At 45.2% G+C, this 20295-nt stretch overlaps 5 protein-coding genes and 1 long non-coding RNA gene across 8 annotated transcripts; 3 read left to right on the top strand and 3 right to left on the bottom strand.

Moving 5' to 3' along the window:
* The first annotated feature begins 2 nt into the window (after nucleotides 1-2).
* Nucleotides 3-5370, top strand: LOC136194056 (uncharacterized). The gene is made up of 7 exons (XR_010671513.1): nucleotides 3-61; nucleotides 114-170; nucleotides 242-288; nucleotides 342-399; nucleotides 529-594; nucleotides 661-780; nucleotides 4551-5370. It is a non-coding gene; the product is annotated as an uncharacterized lncRNA (long non-coding RNA).
* LOC136194047 (uncharacterized) lies at nucleotides 129-4025 on the bottom strand. Its single transcript, XM_065983068.1, has 2 exons — nucleotides 542-4025; nucleotides 129-380 (listed from the first exon to the last, which is right to left on the bottom strand). The coding sequence occupies exons 1-2, from the start codon at nucleotides 4020-4022 to the stop codon at nucleotides 370-372; spliced, it is 3492 nt and encodes a 1163-aa protein (XP_065839140.1). The 5' UTR covers nucleotides 4023-4025; the 3' UTR covers nucleotides 129-369.
* LOC136194046 (neurexin-3-like) lies at nucleotides 4440-8692 on the bottom strand. The gene is made up of 5 exons (XM_065983067.1): nucleotides 8556-8692; nucleotides 7649-8375; nucleotides 6365-7600; nucleotides 5685-6314; nucleotides 4440-5635 (listed from the first exon to the last, which is right to left on the bottom strand). The coding sequence occupies exons 2-5, from the start codon at nucleotides 8361-8363 to the stop codon at nucleotides 4545-4547; spliced, it is 3672 nt and encodes a 1223-aa protein (XP_065839139.1). The 5' UTR covers nucleotides 8364-8375; nucleotides 8556-8692; the 3' UTR covers nucleotides 4440-4544.
* Nucleotides 6487-16641, top strand: LOC136194045 (myosin IE heavy chain-like). The gene is made up of 32 exons (XM_065983066.1): nucleotides 6487-6767; nucleotides 6819-7296; nucleotides 7359-7400; nucleotides 7460-7556; nucleotides 7605-7677; nucleotides 7732-8387; nucleotides 8564-8691; nucleotides 8750-8843; nucleotides 8893-9042; nucleotides 9572-9634; nucleotides 9697-9924; nucleotides 9985-11044; nucleotides 11106-11293; nucleotides 11347-11427; nucleotides 11477-11572; nucleotides 11625-11777; nucleotides 11829-11900; nucleotides 11949-12029; nucleotides 12084-12208; nucleotides 12271-12379; nucleotides 12444-12525; nucleotides 12585-12751; nucleotides 12808-12870; nucleotides 12922-13071; nucleotides 13125-13460; nucleotides 13516-13562; nucleotides 13628-13753; nucleotides 13803-13980; nucleotides 14035-14116; nucleotides 14179-14334; nucleotides 14400-14535; nucleotides 14598-16641. The coding sequence occupies exons 11-32, from the start codon at nucleotides 9721-9723 to the stop codon at nucleotides 14674-14676; spliced, it is 3771 nt and encodes a 1256-aa protein (XP_065839138.1). The 5' UTR covers nucleotides 6487-6767; nucleotides 6819-7296; nucleotides 7359-7400; nucleotides 7460-7556; nucleotides 7605-7677; nucleotides 7732-8387; nucleotides 8564-8691; nucleotides 8750-8843; nucleotides 8893-9042; nucleotides 9572-9634; nucleotides 9697-9720; the 3' UTR covers nucleotides 14677-16641.
* On the bottom strand, nucleotides 14543-17572 carry LOC136194048 (uncharacterized). Of its 3 annotated transcripts, none has more exons than XM_065983070.1 (16): nucleotides 17424-17572; nucleotides 17176-17212; nucleotides 17047-17094; nucleotides 16911-16990; nucleotides 16651-16839; nucleotides 16560-16599; nucleotides 16356-16511; nucleotides 16138-16293; nucleotides 15946-16089; nucleotides 15730-15894; nucleotides 15584-15683; nucleotides 15474-15529; nucleotides 15251-15415; nucleotides 15134-15203; nucleotides 14918-15080; nucleotides 14543-14865 (listed from the first exon to the last, which is right to left on the bottom strand). In XM_065983070.1, the coding sequence occupies exons 1-16, from the start codon at nucleotides 17517-17519 to the stop codon at nucleotides 14737-14739; spliced, it is 1794 nt and encodes a 597-aa protein (XP_065839142.1). In that variant the 5' UTR covers nucleotides 17520-17572; the 3' UTR covers nucleotides 14543-14736. The 3 variants fall into 3 exon arrangements, with proteins under 3 accessions (XP_065839142.1, XP_065839143.1, XP_065839141.1); XM_065983071.1 differs by having other exon boundaries at nucleotides 17047-17128; nucleotides 17424-17510; XM_065983069.1 differs by having other exon boundaries at nucleotides 16560-16839.
* Nucleotides 17571-19145, top strand: LOC136194052 (leucine zipper transcription factor-like protein 1). Its single transcript, XM_065983076.1, has 10 exons — nucleotides 17571-17613; nucleotides 17665-17792; nucleotides 17847-18041; nucleotides 18090-18168; nucleotides 18229-18297; nucleotides 18346-18411; nucleotides 18471-18557; nucleotides 18617-18784; nucleotides 18840-18943; nucleotides 19013-19145. The coding sequence occupies exons 1-10, from the start codon at nucleotides 17611-17613 to the stop codon at nucleotides 19038-19040; spliced, it is 927 nt and encodes a 308-aa protein (XP_065839148.1). The 5' UTR covers nucleotides 17571-17610; the 3' UTR covers nucleotides 19041-19145.
* Nucleotides 19146-20295: the final 1150 nt, after the last annotated feature.

Genomic DNA, 20295 nt, shown 5'->3' with positions numbered 1-20295 from the left:
CTCCTTCGTTTCTTAACGTCGTCGTTTTTCGAACTCAAGGGGAGATTTCCTTCATTGGAAGGTATGAAGGGGTGGATCTAGGTTAGAAGATTGGCTGAGTAACTCCCATGAAGCTACTAGACGGCGGGTTGGCTGCTTTTCTCGGCGAGACAAACATGTGCACGTAAAACGTAAAAAATATAGACTGAAGCATCACAAAAACAGCTAAAATGTTTGGGAAATGAGTTTTTCTTTCCGCAAGTACCCTAAGAAGACTGCGCGAACGATCCTTCACTTCAAACGTAAACGGTAGACAGAACAGGGTGAAAAAGAATTGAAAAAGAGTGGTTACTTACCAACAGCATTTTGAGAAGACTGCGCACAAGATCCTTAATTGAAATCTAAACAAACGTCAGATAGGTTAGATGAGAGTAATTACCTCGTAGTTTACTACATTATATCAGCATTGTAGTACAGTAATTGTAAAGTAATTAATCCTAAGGGCTAATAAAGTGTACAGATTCTCTAATTTCATTAATTTATTTACAGGTAATGATCTCACCTATGAGATCGCGAGAGCTTATTGCCTTCAACTTGTGTATGATGTCATCAAAGGTAGGCCGACGAAACGGGCTTTTGTGCCAGCATGACTGGGTCAATTTTCTCATTTCTTTGTCGCAGTAGGTGGGAAACTCCGGACGAAGATCTTCTCCAACGACTCGATCTAAAATATCTCTCACCGTTGCGCCCAGCTGGAGCTGATTGTCATAAGGATGCTTCGCTGTTTGGATTTCCCACAAGGTAATTCCGTAGCTGTAGACGTCCACAGACGAATCGTAGTCCCTTCCACGAATTATTTCAGGGGCTCGAAATAGAGCCGTTCCCACGGCCTTTGTCCCTCTCCTGGTCTCGTGACCCTTTGTGATCTTTGGTACGAGTTTCGTGCATCCCAAATCAGCCACTTTGACCACTCCACGATCATTGATCAGCAAGTTGTCGCCCTTGAGATCTCTGTGCATTCGTTCGATTGCGTGCAGATGGCGCATGCCCTTTGCTGCATCCATAGCCCATTTGACTTGAAGCTTCAGTTCCGTTTGTGTGTAGGCGTAATTAGTGTCCAACTCGTGTCGCACCGAACCTCGTTCCATATACTCGAGCACAATGAATGGCTTGCCTTCGACGTTTTTACCCGTTCCGATGAAGCGAACAATATTTGCGTGAAAGACTGATCTTAATAGTTCGCTTTCGTCATTGAACTCTTTCAGTTGTTCGTCAGTGCAGTCGTCGGCTTTGATTTTGAGCACCTTGATAGCGACGATTTGATCGCGATACTCGGCACTCCACACGTCGCCAAACGATCCACGCCCAATCACGTTCTTGAAAGAGATTTCTTCAGTTTCAACTGACCATATGTTAGACAGCTCCATCAACGTTTGTTTTGCTTGATTCAGCACAAATTGTGTTTCTTCTAGTTGTTCACCTCTGCTCGATGCTGCTTTTCGATGTTTTCTTATTCGATCAGCACAATAGAGAAATGCCACAAGTACAAGTGTACCAATCACTGATCCAAAGCCGATGAGAAAGTGTGCGGGATATTGACAATTTCTTCCTGTAAATCCCGCGTTGCATATGCACAGAGCTGTGTAATCTGGTTGTATTGAGCATTTCCCATGATAACAGACGTTTTTATCACAAGTGCAGTTCTTTATTGATGTTGACCCCAATGGCGTAGTCATTCCACCGGGACAGTTGTGGCATGTTGTTGTGCCTGGTTTGTCACTGAACGTTCCTCGTGGGCACGGTCGGCACGGATATTTTTTGAAATCTTTGCTGTACATTCCAGGAGAGCAACCTGGTTGAAACATGTAGAGAGACCAAGTCCTAAATCCTGTTTCATAGTAGTTCTTTGATGAAATCCATGTCACAAGTTTATTTTTATTAGTCGCAAGGCAGAATTCTGGATGCCTGATGTTCTCGTTCAATGCTATCACTTCGCGATTGCCGCTATCAAGATCAATTATTTGTAGAGATTTGGTGGCTTCGATTTGGACATCTGCTGTATAAAATAGGTAGCTGCCAACTACTGCGCTTGCCCAAACGCAACTTTCTACACGCAATTTTACTGGCTGAAAAGGGTCTACAGATTTGCTTAGATTTATCTGCATCACATCCATGTTGCACGGTCCGTATTGATCTCCGCCGTAAACATATAAAGTATTGTCTACGACTGATGAGTGAATGGCTCTACCATAAACACTCATCATTAGTAGTGGATACTTCGTCTTGCTTTTCGACTCGATAATAGGGCCTTGCCACGTGGCAGTCATCTTGGAAATGTTCACTGTCAAAATCCAGAGATCGGCAACGTTGTCTTCGCTCCCACATAGAATCAGCGATTTGTTTTGCATTGTCGTCAAGGTCGCATACGGTTGATTTGGGGGTCTTTGTCTGCTCTGCTGTACCGGAAATGTCCATAGTCGTTGATTAGCCGTGTAGATCCATAGCTCGTATTTTGATTTTTCTACTGGCTTTTGTACTGCAGTCTGTAATTCTCTTCCAAAAGCAACGAGATGGTTTTTTCCAAAAACTACAGCAACGGCATCTTGGAAGTTCGGCTGCCTGTCATAGTCGTATAAAGTCCACATACTGTCTTTTAAGTTCAGTTGCCAAAAGTCAAACCAACTGATAATGAAAACTAAGTCGCCCACAAAAAGTGCTGTAGAACACGCATCTCCGGGATCCATCTCTACAGCCCTTTTATAATAAGGGAGGGCGGGAGCTAGTTTAGGCGGGTCTATCGATTGAAGAGAAAATCTTACTGGTAATGGGCTTTTTCTTTGTTCGAGCAATACTATCACGACGTCTAGTCGATCTTTATCTATTATCCATGCCTCCAAGTTGTCTGAATGAGAGAGTGACCCTATCAGCATCACGCCTTGATCAGTATCAACACCAATTATGCTGCTAGCGAAGCGTGTCACTGAGTCGTCTGTTACTGGTACATACCGTATATCCGTTCTACCGTACCAGTCGCCTGTTCTCGTAGATACGATGATACTTTCAGCAGCGTTGTAAAATGTAACAGTACTATTGCTTAGCAGCATTAACACTCCCGTTCTTTTATGAAAAACTGCCGTGTTTTTGAGTAAATTGAAGGAGCTATCAAAAGTTGGGATGACAAGCGGCGTCCACGTCAATGTTCGTATGTCAAATTTCCAAACTTCGTCTATCACTCCATGTTCATTTGGCAGCCATGAGGAGTTCGGTGAAATGTGGAGGCCCAGTGTGTACATCTCCGCGTTTATTGAGAAAGAAATTGGGTTAGCTCGCATTGGCGGCCACGAGGACGTCGGCGATTGTTTTGGAATGTTTATCAAACTGTATCGTATGATGTCACCGCTATCATCAATGCATTGCAGCTCCCACAATTTGTTATACCATTTAGAATCAATAGCTACTTGTCCGCCATATACTAAAACAGATTCCTTGCATTGGCACGGGCTTCTTTCTTTTGGAACGGCAGAAACCGAATATTCTACGAGAGAAGAAAGAACAGCCTCAACAGGTGAAGACGTCCAAACGTGAACCCACTCTTCCCGGGCACCGTCAAACAACCAAGGATCTTTTTTCTGTCTAAGCAAAATTATTTTTGTGTGGCAAATTGTTGTCAGGGAACTATGCCAGTGGCCTGGGTACTCGAATTCTTGGCCGTTTCTCGGAAGCATTGCCGGTGTCCACGAATTTGTCTTGATAGAGTATATCCACGAATCGGTCATCTGGTTCTTATCGGCATCTAGGCCGCCGTACATGAGAATACGAGTAGAAGCGGACCAATTCAGACTTCGTTGATAGGTAGCAACAGAAAAATAACTTCTCGCGACGGGCCTGTTGCTAATCCAATCCCCAGCTAATTTACACCAATTGCCCATTGGCTCTGAGCATTCCTCGCCTGTCACCGCAGTAACTTCAGCGCTTGCGTAGCGGTCAGTGAGCAAGAGAGACGCACAGCAGAGTACAATTTGAAGAAAATGTACCTTCTGCATCAGAGCACTAGAGGCTGCCTGGTGATTGAAACCGTTGAAGCTCGTGATTGAAATCGTTACCTAATAGACGCGTGATCGGAAGCCGTTGCCTAATTGGGGAAAACACCTTACAAGATGGATTAGCATGTTTCCCTCGTTATTACAATCATGCAATCAGGCCATGGTCGTCCTCTAAGATGAAGACGTTGCAATGACTTTTAGGCGCGGTTTTCTTCTTTTTATTGAGGAGACGTCTGATCATGCTGCCCGATAGCCGCAAACGCTTCAAAAAAAGGAGTGGTTTCCTACAAGACTGAGAGCACGATCCTTACTAGCGGAATGAGCGGCAAATGCCGCTGCATGGAGATTGAAACCGAAACTTATCGTGGGACTAATTTGCATAACCCCTCCTACGACATCCTTTCTACACAGCCGCCATTTAGTTCTTATACATATATATTAGACTGAAAATATTCATAGCGATACCCTCAGTAGTAAAATAAGTATCCCCCCATCTATTTTCCATATTATAACAATACTCTATTATAGGAACCACTGCTGGTGACTTGACGACGTCGCTCGTGACGGCGGCGACATTTCCTGCCGACGCGCCGTTGACGGCAACAAATTCAAATTACTCAAAGCGATGTGATTGGTCTCTCGCATCGCTCGAAGCGCGTCGTCGCCGCGGGAACTCGACTCGTTCGACGTTCGAGGCGTCGTCGTCGAAAACCGATCAGGAGGAATTCCCTGGACGTCGTATGGAGTGATCCCGGTAACTTCCGGGTTCGTTTTCGTGTACAACGCCGCCGCCGCCGCCGCCGCTGCCGCCGCTCCGTTCGTTCTCTCGTTCACATTATAGGAACCTTCACTGGTGGCGTTTCGACATTTCGTCACGATGACGAAGGTAACGACAATTACAATAACTAGCGACGCTATAGATATACCGATTATCATTCCAAGAGGAAGGGACGACATTTCCTCTATTTTTTCCGTCCCTGGAACCCCGGTAGCGTTGGAACCCATCGTAGGGAAATCGCTCACTATTGTCTGTGTTCCCATAGAGGGTTCCTCACTCGTAATCGTAGGTGCAGTGGGCCCACATGAACCAATTGTGACGTTTTCCGTTGATACGTTAAAACCGTCATATGTAGTCATGGTCACCATCTCCCTGATCCACGATAACGGCTCTAGTCCATTATAATTAACATCCCATATGCACCCCGTGAAATTCCCCGTTCCCACGTCGAAACCAATTTGGTTTGAAAACTTTGGTGCTAAACCCGGAAGAAGGGCAGATTCTTTACCGACTCCTATGACTTCGAGCGTTATAGTTTTTCCCTGGTGATGAGCTCTTAGACCGTAGTCGCGTCCGTCTGTGAAATCGTCGTTGATTTCGACTGTCGCCGCGGCCCCGTTCTCGATTTTCATTGTCATGGCAACACGACCCGCGCTGACGTCAATGCGTAGAAAGTGAGTCTGTTGTCCCATGCTGCCTTGAACGTGTAGGAGCGTTCCTGATGACGTAGCGGAGAATCCGATTTGAATTGTATGGAAATACGTAGTTGGGATATATTGGGGCGGATACTGGATTGCCACTATTCCGTTCCCATCAAAACGAGCACTATGACCCGCTAAATAGAAGACTTTATTAGTTATTAACTTTATTATTTTTATTCCTACCTTTGCTACAATGCGGTCCTTTATAGGGAGTGTCGTCGCAATTGCACGTATATGAGCCCCATCCCTCGATGCACGTTCCTCCCTTTTGACAAGGAGACGAACTGCACGATCCCTTGCACCCTTTTTCGACGTCTTCCTTTGCTGAGAGCACAAGCGATTCCATGTCAATGCGTTTCGTATCCACTAGCAACTGTCTCAAACATCCAATGATGCCTTCGCCGCGTGCAGAAGACGTTTTCCCTATCACTACCCATTTTGGATAGACTAGGTCAATTTTTGATTGAAAATATTTTGTCCTTGTTTTGCTATCGATGGAAACCCGGATTCTGTCTGGGTATATAGACAATGATACTTTTCTCCATTTCCCGTTATTAAAACCCGTAGCCTCTTCGAGAAATACGACGCTATATCCCTGCTTGTAGTCTATGGTTACTATCTCTGCCTGAGTTAGGCTAACAGTGAGGAAAATAGCACCGTTGACTTGGGTCATGAATGTAACTAATCGACCAGAAGGGCGAGTCGTTTTAAAATCAAAGGAAATTGTTAGGGGAGAGGGAGACGTAGTGCTTCTAACTGATGTATCAAGGAACGACTGAGAGCTCTTTAGCCAGACAACATCCATAGGCAAATCTAAAACAAAAAATAATTGATTATTTATTCATTTATGTATTTCTTCTTACTGTATTCGCATTGAGTTCCGTCGCGATTGCTCGTCTTTGAACAATCACACGTAAACCTGTCATAATGATTCGTACAATTTCCTCCGTTTAGGCACGCCCCCGCGTTAGAAAGACAATGATTCGCCTCAGCTGGACAACTCCCCACGACTCCATCCACGCCTCGTCCATCAGTCAATAATTCAAAAGTGTCCACGTGACGTCCGTCAAATTTGACGTTTCTGACGCATCCAACAAAGCCCGGAATACCGTCCCAATCATCAGGAACTATTGCTCTATTCGTGGGAGCCCCCTTTTGCCCAACGTATAAAAGAGACCCGCGCAAATCATTCACTAACGTTCTCAGTGAAGGAACGACGTGCTGAATCATCCAATCATCGACGGCGACAATCAGTTCATTTCCAGCGTAATCGTAGCGAATCTTTAAGCAATGCCAATAGCCGTCGCTGATATTTAGAGGTATCACAAGAGTGAAGATTGAAGATTCTACGTGCACGTGACCGTTGTGATGGTGCACTTGAAACGTCGCCTCCGCGTAGCGCGTCGACGCGTAGAAGAGAATGCCGTCCAATTGGGTCGTTCGAAAGTCGGCCGATAGGCTGAAATTCCAACCGGGAATTTCTAATCGAGACGCTTGCGTCGGAAAATTAATCGACGTAATGTGTTCGAAGGGGCATAAAAATTTGACGTCACCGCCTGTGAAAAAGGCGCGAGAAGAGTCGACGTTTTTTATGACGTCAATACCGTTGATATTCACCTGTTGAAGACATCCTATGAATCCGGATAATGACGTCATTTTTGATTTTAGAAACGCAGGAAGTCCACCGACGTATATGACGTCATTGAAAGAGATGCCATTAAAAGGAGTGAAAGAAGAAGAAGAAAAAGTTGAATTTGAAATGTATGGGGATGTTACAAACGATTTCACTGTCATGGTAACGACGTCATTTTCCTGGCGAATGTCAACACTGTACCAATCGTTATTATCAACTTTTAGAAATTGTTCGATGACGCGAAGAATTTGGCCGTCTTTTAATTGGTAAGTAAATTGGAGTTTAGAGTCAACTACTTCAAGTCGTATCCATGCGTCATCACTAGACGATTGAGAATAGAGAACGAGACCGTGGGACCACGTGGTACGAAGACGCGCTTGCACGCGAAGCGGAGAGACGCCCAGAGGCCGACTGCTCACATCGTAAGCAACGTATTGGGCGCCCTGAAGAGAAACTACAGCCGCTTCTAGAAAAAAAAAGATGAGAATCATTAGGGGAGCGGCGATGGTCTTGCCTGTTTGACAGAGCCTTCCCGTGTAGCCGGTCAGTGCGCAATCACACTCGAAATGCGAGTAATAATTGACGCACGTTGCCCAGTAACGACACGGATTTGAGGCGCATATGTCGACGCAACCGGCCACGATGCCGTCAACGCGCGCGGGAGTGACTACGCGAAGCGCGTCGTCGGCGCCGCCCGAGCCGTACGCGAACGTGACGTCGTCAAGACAGCCGACGAATCGCGGGACGCCGACAACGTCACGCAATGAAAAGGGCCCGGATTGGGACGTCGGAATTCCTCCCACGTATACCTCACTCGTGAGAACCAATAGGGAACCGAGGGATGACGTCACGCGGGATGGAATTTGCGAATCGATCGTCATGACGACATCGGTTCGATTGATATCGACTCGAATCGTGTGCCAGGTGTCCGAAACGACGGGACCCCCCGCGAGGGTCACCGAAACATCGCGAGCGATTGCGTTCAAGCGTATCGTGCCCGATACGAGACGCACGAGTAGATAATCGCTCGTCACGGCACTCGAATCCTGATAAAGAAGAAGAGCCGTGCTAGCGCGCGTCCGAAAGGCGAAAGCGAATCGTTTCAGCGTCGCTCCGCCGACGTTGTAGAGAAGAAACGACGTCGCGTTGCTGTTCAGTGTCGTCGGAGTGCCGGAAGACGGCGCGACGATGACGAGAACGATAGCGACGACGATGGGGAAGAGTCGCATCGTTTTTTTGCCCTAGACACGAAGGTATGTTTGTTTTTCCTTGGCTTCCTCGTTTCGGGTTTGGGAGCGTTCGCGATGCTCTGCGGGATCGGTAATTGTACGCGAGATTGTACGTGCGCTGGGAAAACGGTCTCCTTCTTACGCTGACGGTTTCCAAACGAGGGAGGGCGATCGATAACGGTTGTTTCTTACTGTTCTAGGAATGACTCATGAGTGACAATGCCTTTTGGATGATGAACGAAGAGATTGGGCTCGTCGAAGTCGTCGGTCTCCCTTGGAAATTTCGTCAACTGTCAAATGTTAGTTGATGATAACGCACGCGATCAAGGTTCGTAGCTCTTCTAAAAATAGTAGTTTTGTGGGAGGGCTCGTCATTTCTTCTGCAGCGTGGGACGATGGGTCCCCGACGAGGAACCGGACTCGCAGCGACAAGCGAAAGCTATCGAGAGCCGAATGCTCGCTGCGAAACACGTTCTCACGGTACGCATACGCCATTGATCGATCGTTTAGACATAGATTCGCTCTCTAGAGAAAAAAACGGAAGAAGGTCATGGCGAGATGACGTCTGCGCTCTGAGCGTTCAATCGAATGTAGAACGAGAGGACGAGACGAAAGCAAAGAGAGAAAGAGTCGACATCGCCACAAAAAAAGGATTTGGACGTGAGAAAAAAAACAAGACGTAAGCTCTAGTATTTTTTACATGAGAGCCTCGCTCTCTTACTAGAATACGAAGAGCGAAGACCACGCTCTCTTACTAGAATACGAAGAGCGAAGACCACGCTCTCTTACTAGAATACGAAAAGCGAAGACCACGCTCTCTTACTAGAATACGAAGAGCGAAGACCACGCTCTCTTACTAGAATACGAAAAGCGAAGACCACGCTCTCTTACTAGAATACGAAAAGCGAAGACCACGCTCTCTTACTAGAATACGAAGAGCGAAGACCACGCTCTCTTACTAGAATACGAAGAGCGAAGACCACGCTCTCTTACTAGAATACGAAGAGCGAAGACCACGCTCTCTTACTAGAATACGAAGAGCGAAGACCACGCTCTCTTACTAGAATACGAAGAGTGGTATTCCTATAAGCGAGACCTTCGCTCTTCTTTTTCTTTTTGGAGAGCTGGCCCATTGCTCTTTGTGTTCTCGAATGGTCATCGCTGATAGTTTAGTTTCGAGGTATTTGTGATGTTGTCTTTTCATGCAGGTCATCAATAGAGTATTGACACATCGACGGGTTCTACGCGCATCACGTGCAACTTATCTTCACGTGAGCACGATTCAGAACTGTACTGTGACATCTTTCACTGAACGCACTCATCTACGGTGAAGGTAGAGAGTTTTGAAGCAGCGTAAATGACAGAGACTCTCGGGAAAGCGAATACCGGCGAGTTATCTTCCATTGAGACCCCTCCTCCTTTGAGCCCCGCCCAGACGGACGATGAACCACTCCCAAAGAATACGGCTCTCGGGGTGGACAATCTCGCTCGCTGCAGCAATACTACAGCCGAAGAACTTCTCAACGAACTGGAAAAACGATGGCAAGAACACAAGATTTATGTAAGTATTTGATATCAAAACTTGAATTTTTTTCTTCTTTTAAAACGATATTTAATTAAGACTTTGGCTGGTCGGGTTGTCGTGGCATTGAATCCGCTTAAAGCTCTTCCTATTTACAGTGAAGAGTTTATTGTGCGTTATCAAGGTTCGAACGTTTTTTCGAATCCTCCGCACATTTTTTCGACGGCGGATTCGGCGTTGTCGTCGCTCGCCGCAACGGGCGATCATCAAACCGTTCTCATATCGGGCGAAATTGGCTCGGGGAAGAGTCAAACGGCGAAGCAAATCGTTCGATTTCTTCTCGACTCTTCCCTCATTCGTTCGCGCAACAAAAATCAATCCGTAATCCGGGGCAATCTTCTCAAAACCGCGCGTCTCCAAGAAGCGTTCGGTAACGCGCGTCTCCCGCGCGAATTCAACGACGACTCCAGTCGTTTTAGTCGCGTCATTGAACTCGGATTGAATCCGAAAACAAGTGCGCTCCAATCAGCGCGCGTTCCCTGCTTCGATTTGGACCTTTCCTCTTTGACGTCATCAAAACGCGACGCGTTTCACGCGTATTATTACTTCATAGCCGGGGTTTCGGATGAAATTCTCGCGCGCGCGGGAATCGATAAAAGCGATTTGTCTAAGCATCGTTACTTGGGCACTCGGCGGGAAACCGTCCCGGATGATATAGCCGCGTACGCTCGCATGCAACTCGCTTTCGATATGCTTGGCCTTAAGGAGAACGAGCGCGAGCGAATCGCTTGTATATTGAATGCGATAGTGAGGCTGGGCGATATTAAGTTTGATATCGTTAATAAGGAGTCTCCGCTTCCCAAAAAATTGCAATCAAAGATTGGTTCGTTCGGCGTCGCGGCGATCGTCTTTCCCGCGTTTTTTGCCGTTTCCGTTGGGCAACATGCCGTTGCCGTTGGAAACGGTCTTCGAGCTGACGAAAGCGGTTTTACGTCGGTGGCGAATTATGACGTGCTGAAATGCGTCGCCGATCTTCTGCAGATTGATGACGTCAAAAAGTTGGAAAAGTCGCTTTTGTGCAAGAAGAGTCTTCAGAAGACTCAGTATCTTGTTGATTTGGTTGCCCGGGAATTGCATCTTCAGATTTTCAATTGGCTTGGTGAGTTTGCGCATCAGACGATCATATATTATATTTAATTAAGATAAACTTCGCTTCTTAGTTAAGTCGTGCAATCGCGTACTTTCCAGCGTCGATTCCGCTGATCGCTCCACTCTGTCTTCGCTTCTTGTCGTTGACGTAAAAGAAGCGGAAGTCACTGAAATCAACGGTTTTGAGCAGCTCTGCTCAAACTTAGTCAGCGAAGCGTTTCAGCAGTTATTTTGGCAGAGACTCATACTTTACGAAGAGGTAGTAGTAGTTGTCTAATAATTTGCATATAACCCAGACGCGTCCTACTTTAGGATCAATATCGTTCTGAAGGACTGGAGTGGAATGACTTTGAATTTGATGACAACGAGCCGGTTCTTGATCTTTTTCTTAAGGTTTGCTAGCTTCAGTGAGAGGGATACATATCTGAATTACTTTATACAGACCGGAGGATTCGTTGACGTCATCAACGAAGGTAGTGACGATTCTCTTTTGGTTAAATCGTTTCCAGCAGAAACAGAACATTGGTTTCCCGTTCAGGCAAGTGACATATAACAGATATGATAATTCAACTAGATTAGGTTAAATTTAGAATTCCTCTACTCGTTTTGGCGTCGTACATTTTACTGGAGAAGTGATATACGATTCAACGAATTGGATCGATCAAAATCACAATCGTTTTCCTGAGGAAGTCGTTGCCGCTCTCAAATCGTCTTCCTGCTCTTTAGTTAAGAGAATTGCTGAAGTAAACGTACGCTATGCTAGGTTATTGAAGATTATATAGAGGTGTGTGTAGAATTTTGGAAAAGTTAGCGATAGTTGGGATGAAACTGAGCTGGAAGGGAAAACGAAGCTGGGAATTTTGCGGGTTAGTTTAGTTTTCTCCTACTTGAAATCAATGATTAACTTTTTCTAGAATGGATTGGATGCGTTCGTGAATCGAATAAAGCTGACTACGCCTCATTTTGTTCGTTGCATAAAACCGAACAAAGAAATGGTTTGTCATTAATTATTGAAGTCACTCTACGAATATAAATTTTTTCGGAAATAGAAAGCCGGCGTTTTTGACAGAGAGTGCGTTCTTCAGCAGATTCAACAGTTTGGCATTGTTGATGCCGCTCGAATGTCCGCTCTTGGCTACCCACTTCGCTTTACTCATCAAGACTTCATCAAGAGGTGTATATATACATATATATATACAGAAGCACATAGAATTCATGGAGACGTTTTTACCTAAGATTTTCTGTAACTGCCTTTGATCGAACGAACGTTCCTGCAACGAAAGAAAACTGTGAACGCATTCTTCAACGTTGTCGTATTGAAGGAGGAGCTGTAGGGGAAAGCCAGGTAATGTTACCACGTGAATAATTACGAGTCATCAACACCACCACCCACAAAACTAAAATTTTAGGTTTTGCTGAAAGACTGGAATGGTATTGAGTTGGAGACAATGCTACGCTCAATGTACGTAGCAGCAGTTAGGATTCAAAGAGGTAATGTAAAAGATTTGCATTATGACGTACTGAGAAGAATACGTATAATTGTTGCGAAGCTTTTCGACGGCGTCTTCAAAGAAAGGAAGAGTATCGTTTAAAGAGGGAACAATTTGAGAAGCGTTCGAAATCGGTTAAAGATAAACCGGAAGCGAAATTGCAATCAGATGGCTGTGGCATCAGCAAAGTGCAATCCGTTTTTCTTAGAAAGGTCTCACAAACCAAGGTGAGATGACCTTCTCAAAACTTAGGGACGACGTAGTTCTTATTAATAATATGAAGGATAAAGAGGAAGCGCCTCCGTTACCAATTCGAAATAGATCCTTTAAAGCACCTGTGAAGAAGGCGAGCACTCTCCTCTAGTATGACAAGCGAAAACGTTTTTATTTTTGTTAGGAACCTCAGCCCAAGAAGGAGATTCGTGCACCCATCCGTGCACCCACTGAAGAAGTCAATAACCAAGACGACGACGACGACGACGACGATGAGCAGTGCGTATACGTTGACATTACAGAAGATCAAAAGCAGCAACTACGAGATGCGGAGGTCTTGAATGCATCACGATCACGATGATTTTTTCTTGACAATTCTCTATACAGAAAAATATGGCCGTTTCTCCGCCAAAACCGGCATTGACGGCGGCAGGACGAGACCCGTTTTCTGTCGAAGATCAAGACGTTGAAGATATCTATCTGGATATGTTGGGAAATAGTGGCGATGGAGACTATCTGGAATTGCTAGGCAACGCCACAGTTGCCGAGACCGAGGACGAATATTTGGAATTACCCGGGCTCTCCAGCGGCGGCTCCGGAGCTCAAGGTTCAGGCGCCGGCGCCGCCGCTGACGAGGATCCTTATACTGTCAAACGTCCGTTTATTCGGCGCGTCTCGTGGGCGCAGAAGCCGCGCGAGAATTGGGCAGAGAAGAAAGTTCGAGTAAGGAAATTTAGACTAGTACTCGTTTTGAGTATGTAATGTTATGTTGACTAAGAAACCGACTCGATCAGCTTCTTCCGATTCCCAACGTGATCAGCAAGAGTAAGAGTTTTCCCTCTTAATTGTAGTTTATATGATATCTACGTGGGGTTCTTTTTTAATTAAAGTTGGTTTTTTGGAAAAATGACCAGAGCGGAAGCGACGTCTCTCTTACTCGCTCAGAAGCCTCAAGCTGAGTGTCTATTTATAATACGATCTAGCGAAAGTGGACTCGGCTATTCAATATCAACAAGGTTCGGAAAGAAAATATTTTTCGTCATTTCAATTAGCCGACGCTCTTAGTCACAATTCGCGAATAAAGCATTTCAAAGTCGATCAGAATCCTCAATCGAGTCGCTATCAAGTTTTTGGCCAATCGCGATCATTTCCCACGCTAAAACTTTTGGTCGATTTTTACCATAAGCATCCGCTTTCGTCGACCGGAGAAACTCTCGCGAAACCGTGTTTGAAACCGAAAGCGGTAACCATATGGTAACGATAATGAAATCGTTATTTAATCTCGATTTCTTCTAAGGAAAAAGAGTTGAAACGAAGCCGACCTACCTCGCAACAGATCGTACCACCGCAAGCCAGCGGGCCAATCACAGGCAAAAGAGGTTTGTAAATAATATTCAGAAAAAGTACTATATGTGCGTATATACGGCATATATGTGTAAAGGATCAATTCAGCTTACTAGCGAAGGGCGTCAGCCTATGCGACGTTACTCTTCTTCCAATGTGACGCGACCGCCTATGCCGCTTCCTTCGGGGTCCTCACCACCTCCGCCGCCTTTGCCGCCGCCAAGGTCGTTAGCAGCGGAAGCTTCAAATCGAGGTAAATTATTATGGATGGATTAAATAATTAAAATGCACGGATCTTTTCGTTGTTTTGTACTGCAGTGTTTAACGAGCAGATGAACGAACTTCAAATGAAAATTCGGGTTGAGAACGATTTGCGAGCGGAAGCGTTAAGCGATCTCAAACTTCCAACGCTCGACAAAAAGTCCAAGAAAGAGCGACAAAGAACACTTGCACAGTAGGTGTCGCCGTAGTGAAAGAGTCAATATTATTTCTATAGAAACGCAACCGTGTATATAGGTCAACAAAAAATTTGAAAAAGCTACAAGGCAAGCTAAGCGCTTTGGAAGGCAAGAAAGCAAAAATGGTCTCAAAGTAATAGAACCCCCAACCCCCCAACCCCTCCCTTCCTTCCTTTCTTCGTCGTTGTTCCCTCTCATCATGACGTAAGCATGGCATGACAGCGATCGCAAACACGTACGGGATCACTATATCCAATTGATAATAGCGGATATCTTTTGGCCGAACACGCGTCACAAAACAATCCACCGCACTTACGGCAATGATGCTACATCAAAAAATAGACATATTAATTATTAATTAATTAACTAATTAATTACCCGGCGTCGAACGGTCGTAAATTTCAATTTGCATGCCATGCAATTCTTCGCTTCGTCGTCTGGGACCCAAGATCGTACAACAGTGACAGCCATGTGCGATTGGGCGCACGAGACGAGGATCACGTGCTTATCTGCCATACTCTCAATTTCAGTAGGCATTAATCTGAAGAGAAAAATGTCTAATTTTTAATTAAATTAATTCTATTATGTAAGTACCTATTTTTTGTGTCCCCATGTCCTAGCAATCCCGATGAGCCACTTCCCCACGTGAAAACCCGTCCAGAGTCTATAGAAGTAAATGTCAGATGACTAGTTCCCGTGTTTCTCTGAGACCTGAGACGGCAGCGTTGGAATTCGCGCCGGATGCAATTTGAATTATTTTGCATCCGGTTGGCGTGCTGACTGGCTGCGGTTTGGAAAATTCGGAGCGTTGTGACGTCGTTCCCTGACCCAGTTGTCCGTCCTTGTTCAATCCACAGCAATAGACAATACCATTGCCTCAATTAAATAAATTAATATACTAATGAAAGCAATGAGGTTTTGTATTCTCACTCACTGATCAATATTGCGCTGTGAGAGTCCCCGCAGCTGACGTCACACACTTCATAGTCTCTAATGAGGGTTTTAGAGGGGCATCTAGTACTATAGTGTGATAGGGTACGGTACCTTAGACTTTCGATTTTTGCTGGATAGAGCGATTTTATGCGATCCCCTGTCCCTAATTGGCCAAATTCATTTGCTCCCCACATCCACAGTTTTCCAGTGTCTAGCAACGAAATAGGTGAATGTTATATATCATATTTTCTTTTTACCTGTTACTGCTCCTGTGTGTTTTAGTCCACATGCGATTGCTATGACGTTTGATCCCTGTAGCACTTCTACTACTTTGGGTTTGACAGACGACCTTTCATTTCCGTGTCCAAGCTGGCCTTCCTCATTCATTCCAAAGGTGAGAACCACGCCCTCATCAGTAGCAACTACGAAATAAGTAAGTAAATAAATAATTATATGACGACGGTTAGGGTTACTGCATGTATGAGTGTTGCCACAGGCAACCAAAGAAGCTCGTTGTTTTTGAATGTCAAGACGCCGAGGTATTAATTGCCTTTTCTCGCACTTGTATCCAAGACTGCCACCCATGTCTCGACCCCACGTGTACAAGTCACCATTATCTGGAACAAGAAATAGGTTAGAATTAAATAAATAAAGATAAATTTTACCGCATACGGCGGCCGAATGGTGTTCATGAGAGCTGATTGACTGGACATCCATTCCTCGCAATTCCCCAATCATAATCGGTAAATATCGATCACGCACATTCCCATGCCCCAATCGACCGTTCGCACCCGAGCCCCACGAGAAAACCTCTCCACCCACTTAATTAATTAATTAATTAAAACGACGATAAATAATTAATTTGTACAAAATAGATTTTTACCGCTTAGTGCCATCGTGTGATGTGAACCGCACGTGGCCATTTTCATGTTTCGACCCAAAAGCGCTTCGACGACCCGCGGCGTTTTTTCGTCGACGTCGTCGCCGTGACCGAGCATCCCGCGCGCCCCGGCACCCCACGTGTAAATGTCACATGCATCTATGATAGGACTATGGGGGGCACGTAGACTGAACGCGAATTAATAACCGTTTTTAAATTTGCTTTGACCTTGAATGTCAAAAACGCTCTTCATAAAGAGAAATTGAAATTGAAAGAGCTTATAGAGTGAGGCTTTTACCGTCGTTGTTGCTCGTTTTTCTTTGTCCGCTTCCTTGGCGGCTTCTTCCACCGCTTTCAGATGTCGAAATCCGCGCATTAGAGCTTCGAGACCTCGCGTCCAAATGTCGTATTCGCGTTTGTCTTTGCACACGACGTCGAGAGAACGATTCGCCGAGAATTTGTGATAGAGAACGGAGAAGGAGAAGGGCTAAATAAATAAAGACATAACATAGAGTAGGAATTTCCTTTTGGGAGAGACGTCGTCACACACGCACACACCTCGTATTCTGGCACGGGCGAGCTTTCGAATACTTTGGTTTTTTGTCCGTGAACAATTTCCGTCATCTGGGATATTAAAACTGAGGGGGAGTGACGAAATGTGTGAAATTATTTGATTTCAACTCAAAGCTCACACCTCCAGCGTCTTTGTGTTTTGCTGAGTCCCATGTTACGCGAGACAAATCTATAGAAATGCGGTATTAGTGCCTTGAACGAATCTATTAATTAATTAATTAAAAACAGTGTAGCACATATAAAATCGTACCGTTTGATAGTTGAAAACGTCGAAAGTGAGGCTTTCCCTATGTAAAAACAAAGTGCCTATCACTATGTTTCAGAGACATTGGTTACGTAACTCTAACTGAATGCCACTTAGCTTTGAAACTAACGGACAGTGCACTAATGATTCGCTCTTTTATATAGGAGGCATGCAATACTAGGCTGCAAATACGAACGTAGCATGCGACATCGCTCTAACTCGAAGACATTTCGCTGCGAATCGCGAATTCTTACGGTGCGTCCTGCCTTTAGTAGAGTGGCTCCTTTCACCATTTCATACACAATAGCGGCCGCTTCTTTATCGCCTGCAATCTCCGCTTCGCTTTCCATTTTTACGCGCCGTTGCGAAGGGCTCAAAGTGAAATCGACAAGCAGGGCGTAGTCGAGCTTCTCGCGTGCGCTAACCGAATCAAAACACGCGATGGTGAGTATTCGACGATAAGCTCAGTCTATACGTGGCCTATCTCGTTCATAGACTTCCGAAGTGGGTCTAAATGAGCACCACACGGAAGCCATCGTCAAATATCTTCGCTTCGCGCGTTTTAAGCGCGCACAGCGCATCAAAACCGTCGATTCGGCGTTCGACGATTTAAAAGAAAGCAGGTACGTGCAATAGATGTCTATAACGTGCATTCTACGCGTTTTCGTCTCGTCTAGATTGACGGAGGAGACGTTTACAGCCGAAGAACTACGGGACATGTTATTCGGTCTTTGCGCCGTTGTCAAGGGCGACGTCGAATCGGAACTGATTCATACGACGCATACGAACGTTCTTCTGCTACGTCAAGTTTTTCGACAGGCGGAGAAATGGCATCTGAAGTTGAGTGCCGACGTTTCTGAGCTCGAGAATCAGTAAGATGACGAAAAGTCAATTTTTCGTATTTGTGATTTATTTCGAAGGGAATTGATTGAGGAAATTGCTCGATTTGAAGAGAAACAGTTTGCTTCTTCTGGATTAGGATCTGCAACAGCTTCAAAGGTTGCACCACAGGGAGGGGGGCAGACAACTATAAAATAGAATAATGTATTATGTACTTAGACTCTTCCAGCAGCCAAGACGAAATTGGAGCCGTTGAATGAGGCTGGTGGGAGTGCTCTTCTGCAGATGGTTAGTGTGGACTCACTGAGGATTTCTTTTGATTCTATATCTGTATAGGAAATTTCTCGGCTGAAAGAGGAAAATGATAAAATGAAGGAACGAATGCGAATGATAGAAGGAAAGGTAAGGAAAGAAGAGACTCTTTCCTATTGAACTACAATGATTATTTGTTCTTTTTTTAGGCTCATGATGCCTTGGAAGAAAAAGGGAAATTGAAGAGTCAATTAGTGCAAGCTGAAGCAGCTCTAAAAGCAAAAGAAACCAAATCAGTATTTAATTAAAAAATCAGTTGGAAGATAGTTTTATGAGATATTTTCTTGTTTTCTAGTCAGCAGCATCGGATGTTGTTCCAACAACCTCTTCACAATCAAAGGCAAATCCAGTTTTAAGTGGAAAATCTGCTGGGGGTGAAGACGATGGAAAATTGAGGGAAGAATTGGGAGAAACCAAACACGAATTGTTGGCTATCAAAGCTAAGCTTGAAAATGCTGAAAAGGTTTGATTTTTCATACTTGGAACTAAGTAGTGAAAAAAATGGATAATGATTTTAGGAATTGGAAAAGAAACTCGGCGAAACGGCTCAATTTACAAACATGAAAAAAATGCTTACGAAGAAAAACGAGCAATTAAAAGATCTTCGAAGTCGTTTAAAAAAGTTAGCACTACATCCATCTTCAATCAATTATTCAGTGATTTTGATTTGGCATCATCTCATTTTCTCTAGATACGAACCAGATGCCGAAATATTATAGATGTCATCTGTACTCGAGTGTGTTAGGACTGGTCGTTTTAGAAGACGCACTGCTTGCTTAGATTAGTAGTACTCGTTTATTAATTAAAAGTGTACGTGCAACAAAGATTCGAATTTTCTTTTCTGGGCGTAATCGGAAATCACCAAATTTGGCGAACTTAATTAATTAATACCGCAGACACGGAGCACCGTTCAAATTACTTTCTCATCTAATCAAATCGTTCGCAGCTGCCAAACACTAATTAGGCCGCAGCAGCGCGTCATCCCATTGGTCGGCCCTTTGACGCCTCGCGCACCAAGCGAAAGCGCATCGCAAACAAAATTTCATTCTCTCGCGAGCGCGTGTCCGGACTCGTTCGGCTGGACGACGTGGCGAACATCGAAGCCACACAGCGCAGCGCGGTAAGTTCAGCCAGAGTGCTCGCGTGCAATTGCAGCGTCCCTTTGTGCAGATCGCGCGAGAGAACGCGCGCGAGGCACGCACGAAGCACGCGTCTCTCCAACGCCGAAACTGTAAGCCAATCGCGTCTATTCACTATGCAGGCGTCGAATTCTCCTTCCAGATCGTTCGCACGCGCGTGGACGCGGCGAACGCGAGACGACACGACGCGCCGTCGAGTAGAACGAAGATCGAAGAGCTCATCGGAGCGAAGAGGACGTCGCAAGGTAAGCGGGGGAATTTGTAGCTCCTTTTTTTCGCTCGCGCGCGTTTGTTTCTCGCGTACGCGTGCATGTTTGTGTGGGTGCGTGTTTATCCCCTAGGCCGGGGCCCCCAAGCGCATTCCATCCACGCACAACGCTAGCTAGGACTAATGTCTAAACGATAATCGTCCCCCCTTAGAGGATCCTTTCAGTGTTGTTCGTGTGTTTTGTTCGAGAAGTCGTGTTAGGCTACGTCATTTCCGTTTGGCGAGCGGCTATTTTTAGCGACTTTTGTAGTTAGAGGTTTCGAGCCGCTCGCAATGACGCACCCCGTTCCGGCGAATGGGCGTGCGTCATGATTAGGATAGGGAAGAATATAGAAAAGGGAAAAAGCAGTGGTGCATTTAGGACGCTAAAAGACATTTAGAAAATAGGAAGCATCCACCAAAGCTTTAGGGGTCCAACACTTCAGCTAAACACGTGCAACACTCTCGCTAACCGCCCCTATACTATTCCTTTACCTATTCCTATTCCTATTCCTATTCCTATTCCTTTAGAATCATAACTTAGACCCTCAATTTAATACTTAGGCCTTTAAAATCAAAGATTAGGCC

Source organism: Oscarella lobularis, chromosome 12 (genome assembly GCF_947507565.1).
Source record: "Oscarella lobularis chromosome 12, ooOscLobu1.1, whole genome shotgun sequence".
In the NCBI taxonomy this organism is placed as follows: domain Eukaryota; kingdom Metazoa; phylum Porifera; class Homoscleromorpha; order Homosclerophorida; family Oscarellidae; genus Oscarella; species Oscarella lobularis.
Note: the sequence above shows the minus strand (reverse complement) of the source record. Positions and strands in the feature narration are given on the sequence as shown.

Coding starts and splice junctions, on each gene's coding strand:
- LOC136194047 (XM_065983068.1), bottom strand. CDS start 4,022: ATGCAGAAGGTACATTTTCTTCAAATTGTACTCTGCTGTGCGTCTCTC.
- LOC136194046 (XM_065983067.1), bottom strand. CDS start 8,363: ATGCGACTCTTCCCCATCGTCGTCGCTATCGTTCTCGTCATCGTCGCG. Junction 7,601..7,648: donor GGGAAGGCTCTGTCAAACAG/GCAAGACCATCG, acceptor TTTTTTTTCTAG/AAGCGGCTGTAGTTTCTCTT. Junction 5,636..5,684: donor AGGACCGCATTGTAGCAAAG/GTAGGAATAAAA, acceptor TCTTCTATTTAG/CGGGTCATAGTGCTCGTTTT.
- LOC136194045 (XM_065983066.1), top strand. CDS start 9,721: ATGACAGAGACTCTCGGGAAAGCGAATACCGGCGAGTTATCTTCCATT. Junction 13,461..13,515: donor GGGCAGAGAAGAAAGTTCGA/GTAAGGAAATTT, acceptor ATGTTGACTAAG/AAACCGACTCGATCAGCTTC. Junction 13,563..13,627: donor TCCCAACGTGATCAGCAAGA/GTAAGAGTTTTC, acceptor TTTTAATTAAAG/TTGGTTTTTTGGAAAAATGA.
- LOC136194048 (XM_065983069.1), bottom strand. CDS start 17,519: ATGGAAAGCGAAGCGGAGATTGCAGGCGATAAAGAAGCGGCCGCTATT. Junction 17,095..17,175: donor ACGTTTTCAACTATCAAACG/GTACGATTTTAT, acceptor GCATTTCTATAG/ATTTGTCTCGCGTAACATGG. Junction 16,512..16,559: donor TCAAAGCAAATTTAAAAACG/GTTATTAATTCG, acceptor GTCCTATCATAG/ATGCATGTGACATTTACACG.
- LOC136194052 (XM_065983076.1), top strand. Junction 18,412..18,470: donor TGCGAATGATAGAAGGAAAG/GTAAGGAAAGAA, acceptor TTCTTTTTTTAG/GCTCATGATGCCTTGGAAGA. Junction 18,944..19,012: donor CTTCGAAGTCGTTTAAAAAA/GTTAGCACTACA, acceptor CATTTTCTCTAG/ATACGAACCAGATGCCGAAA.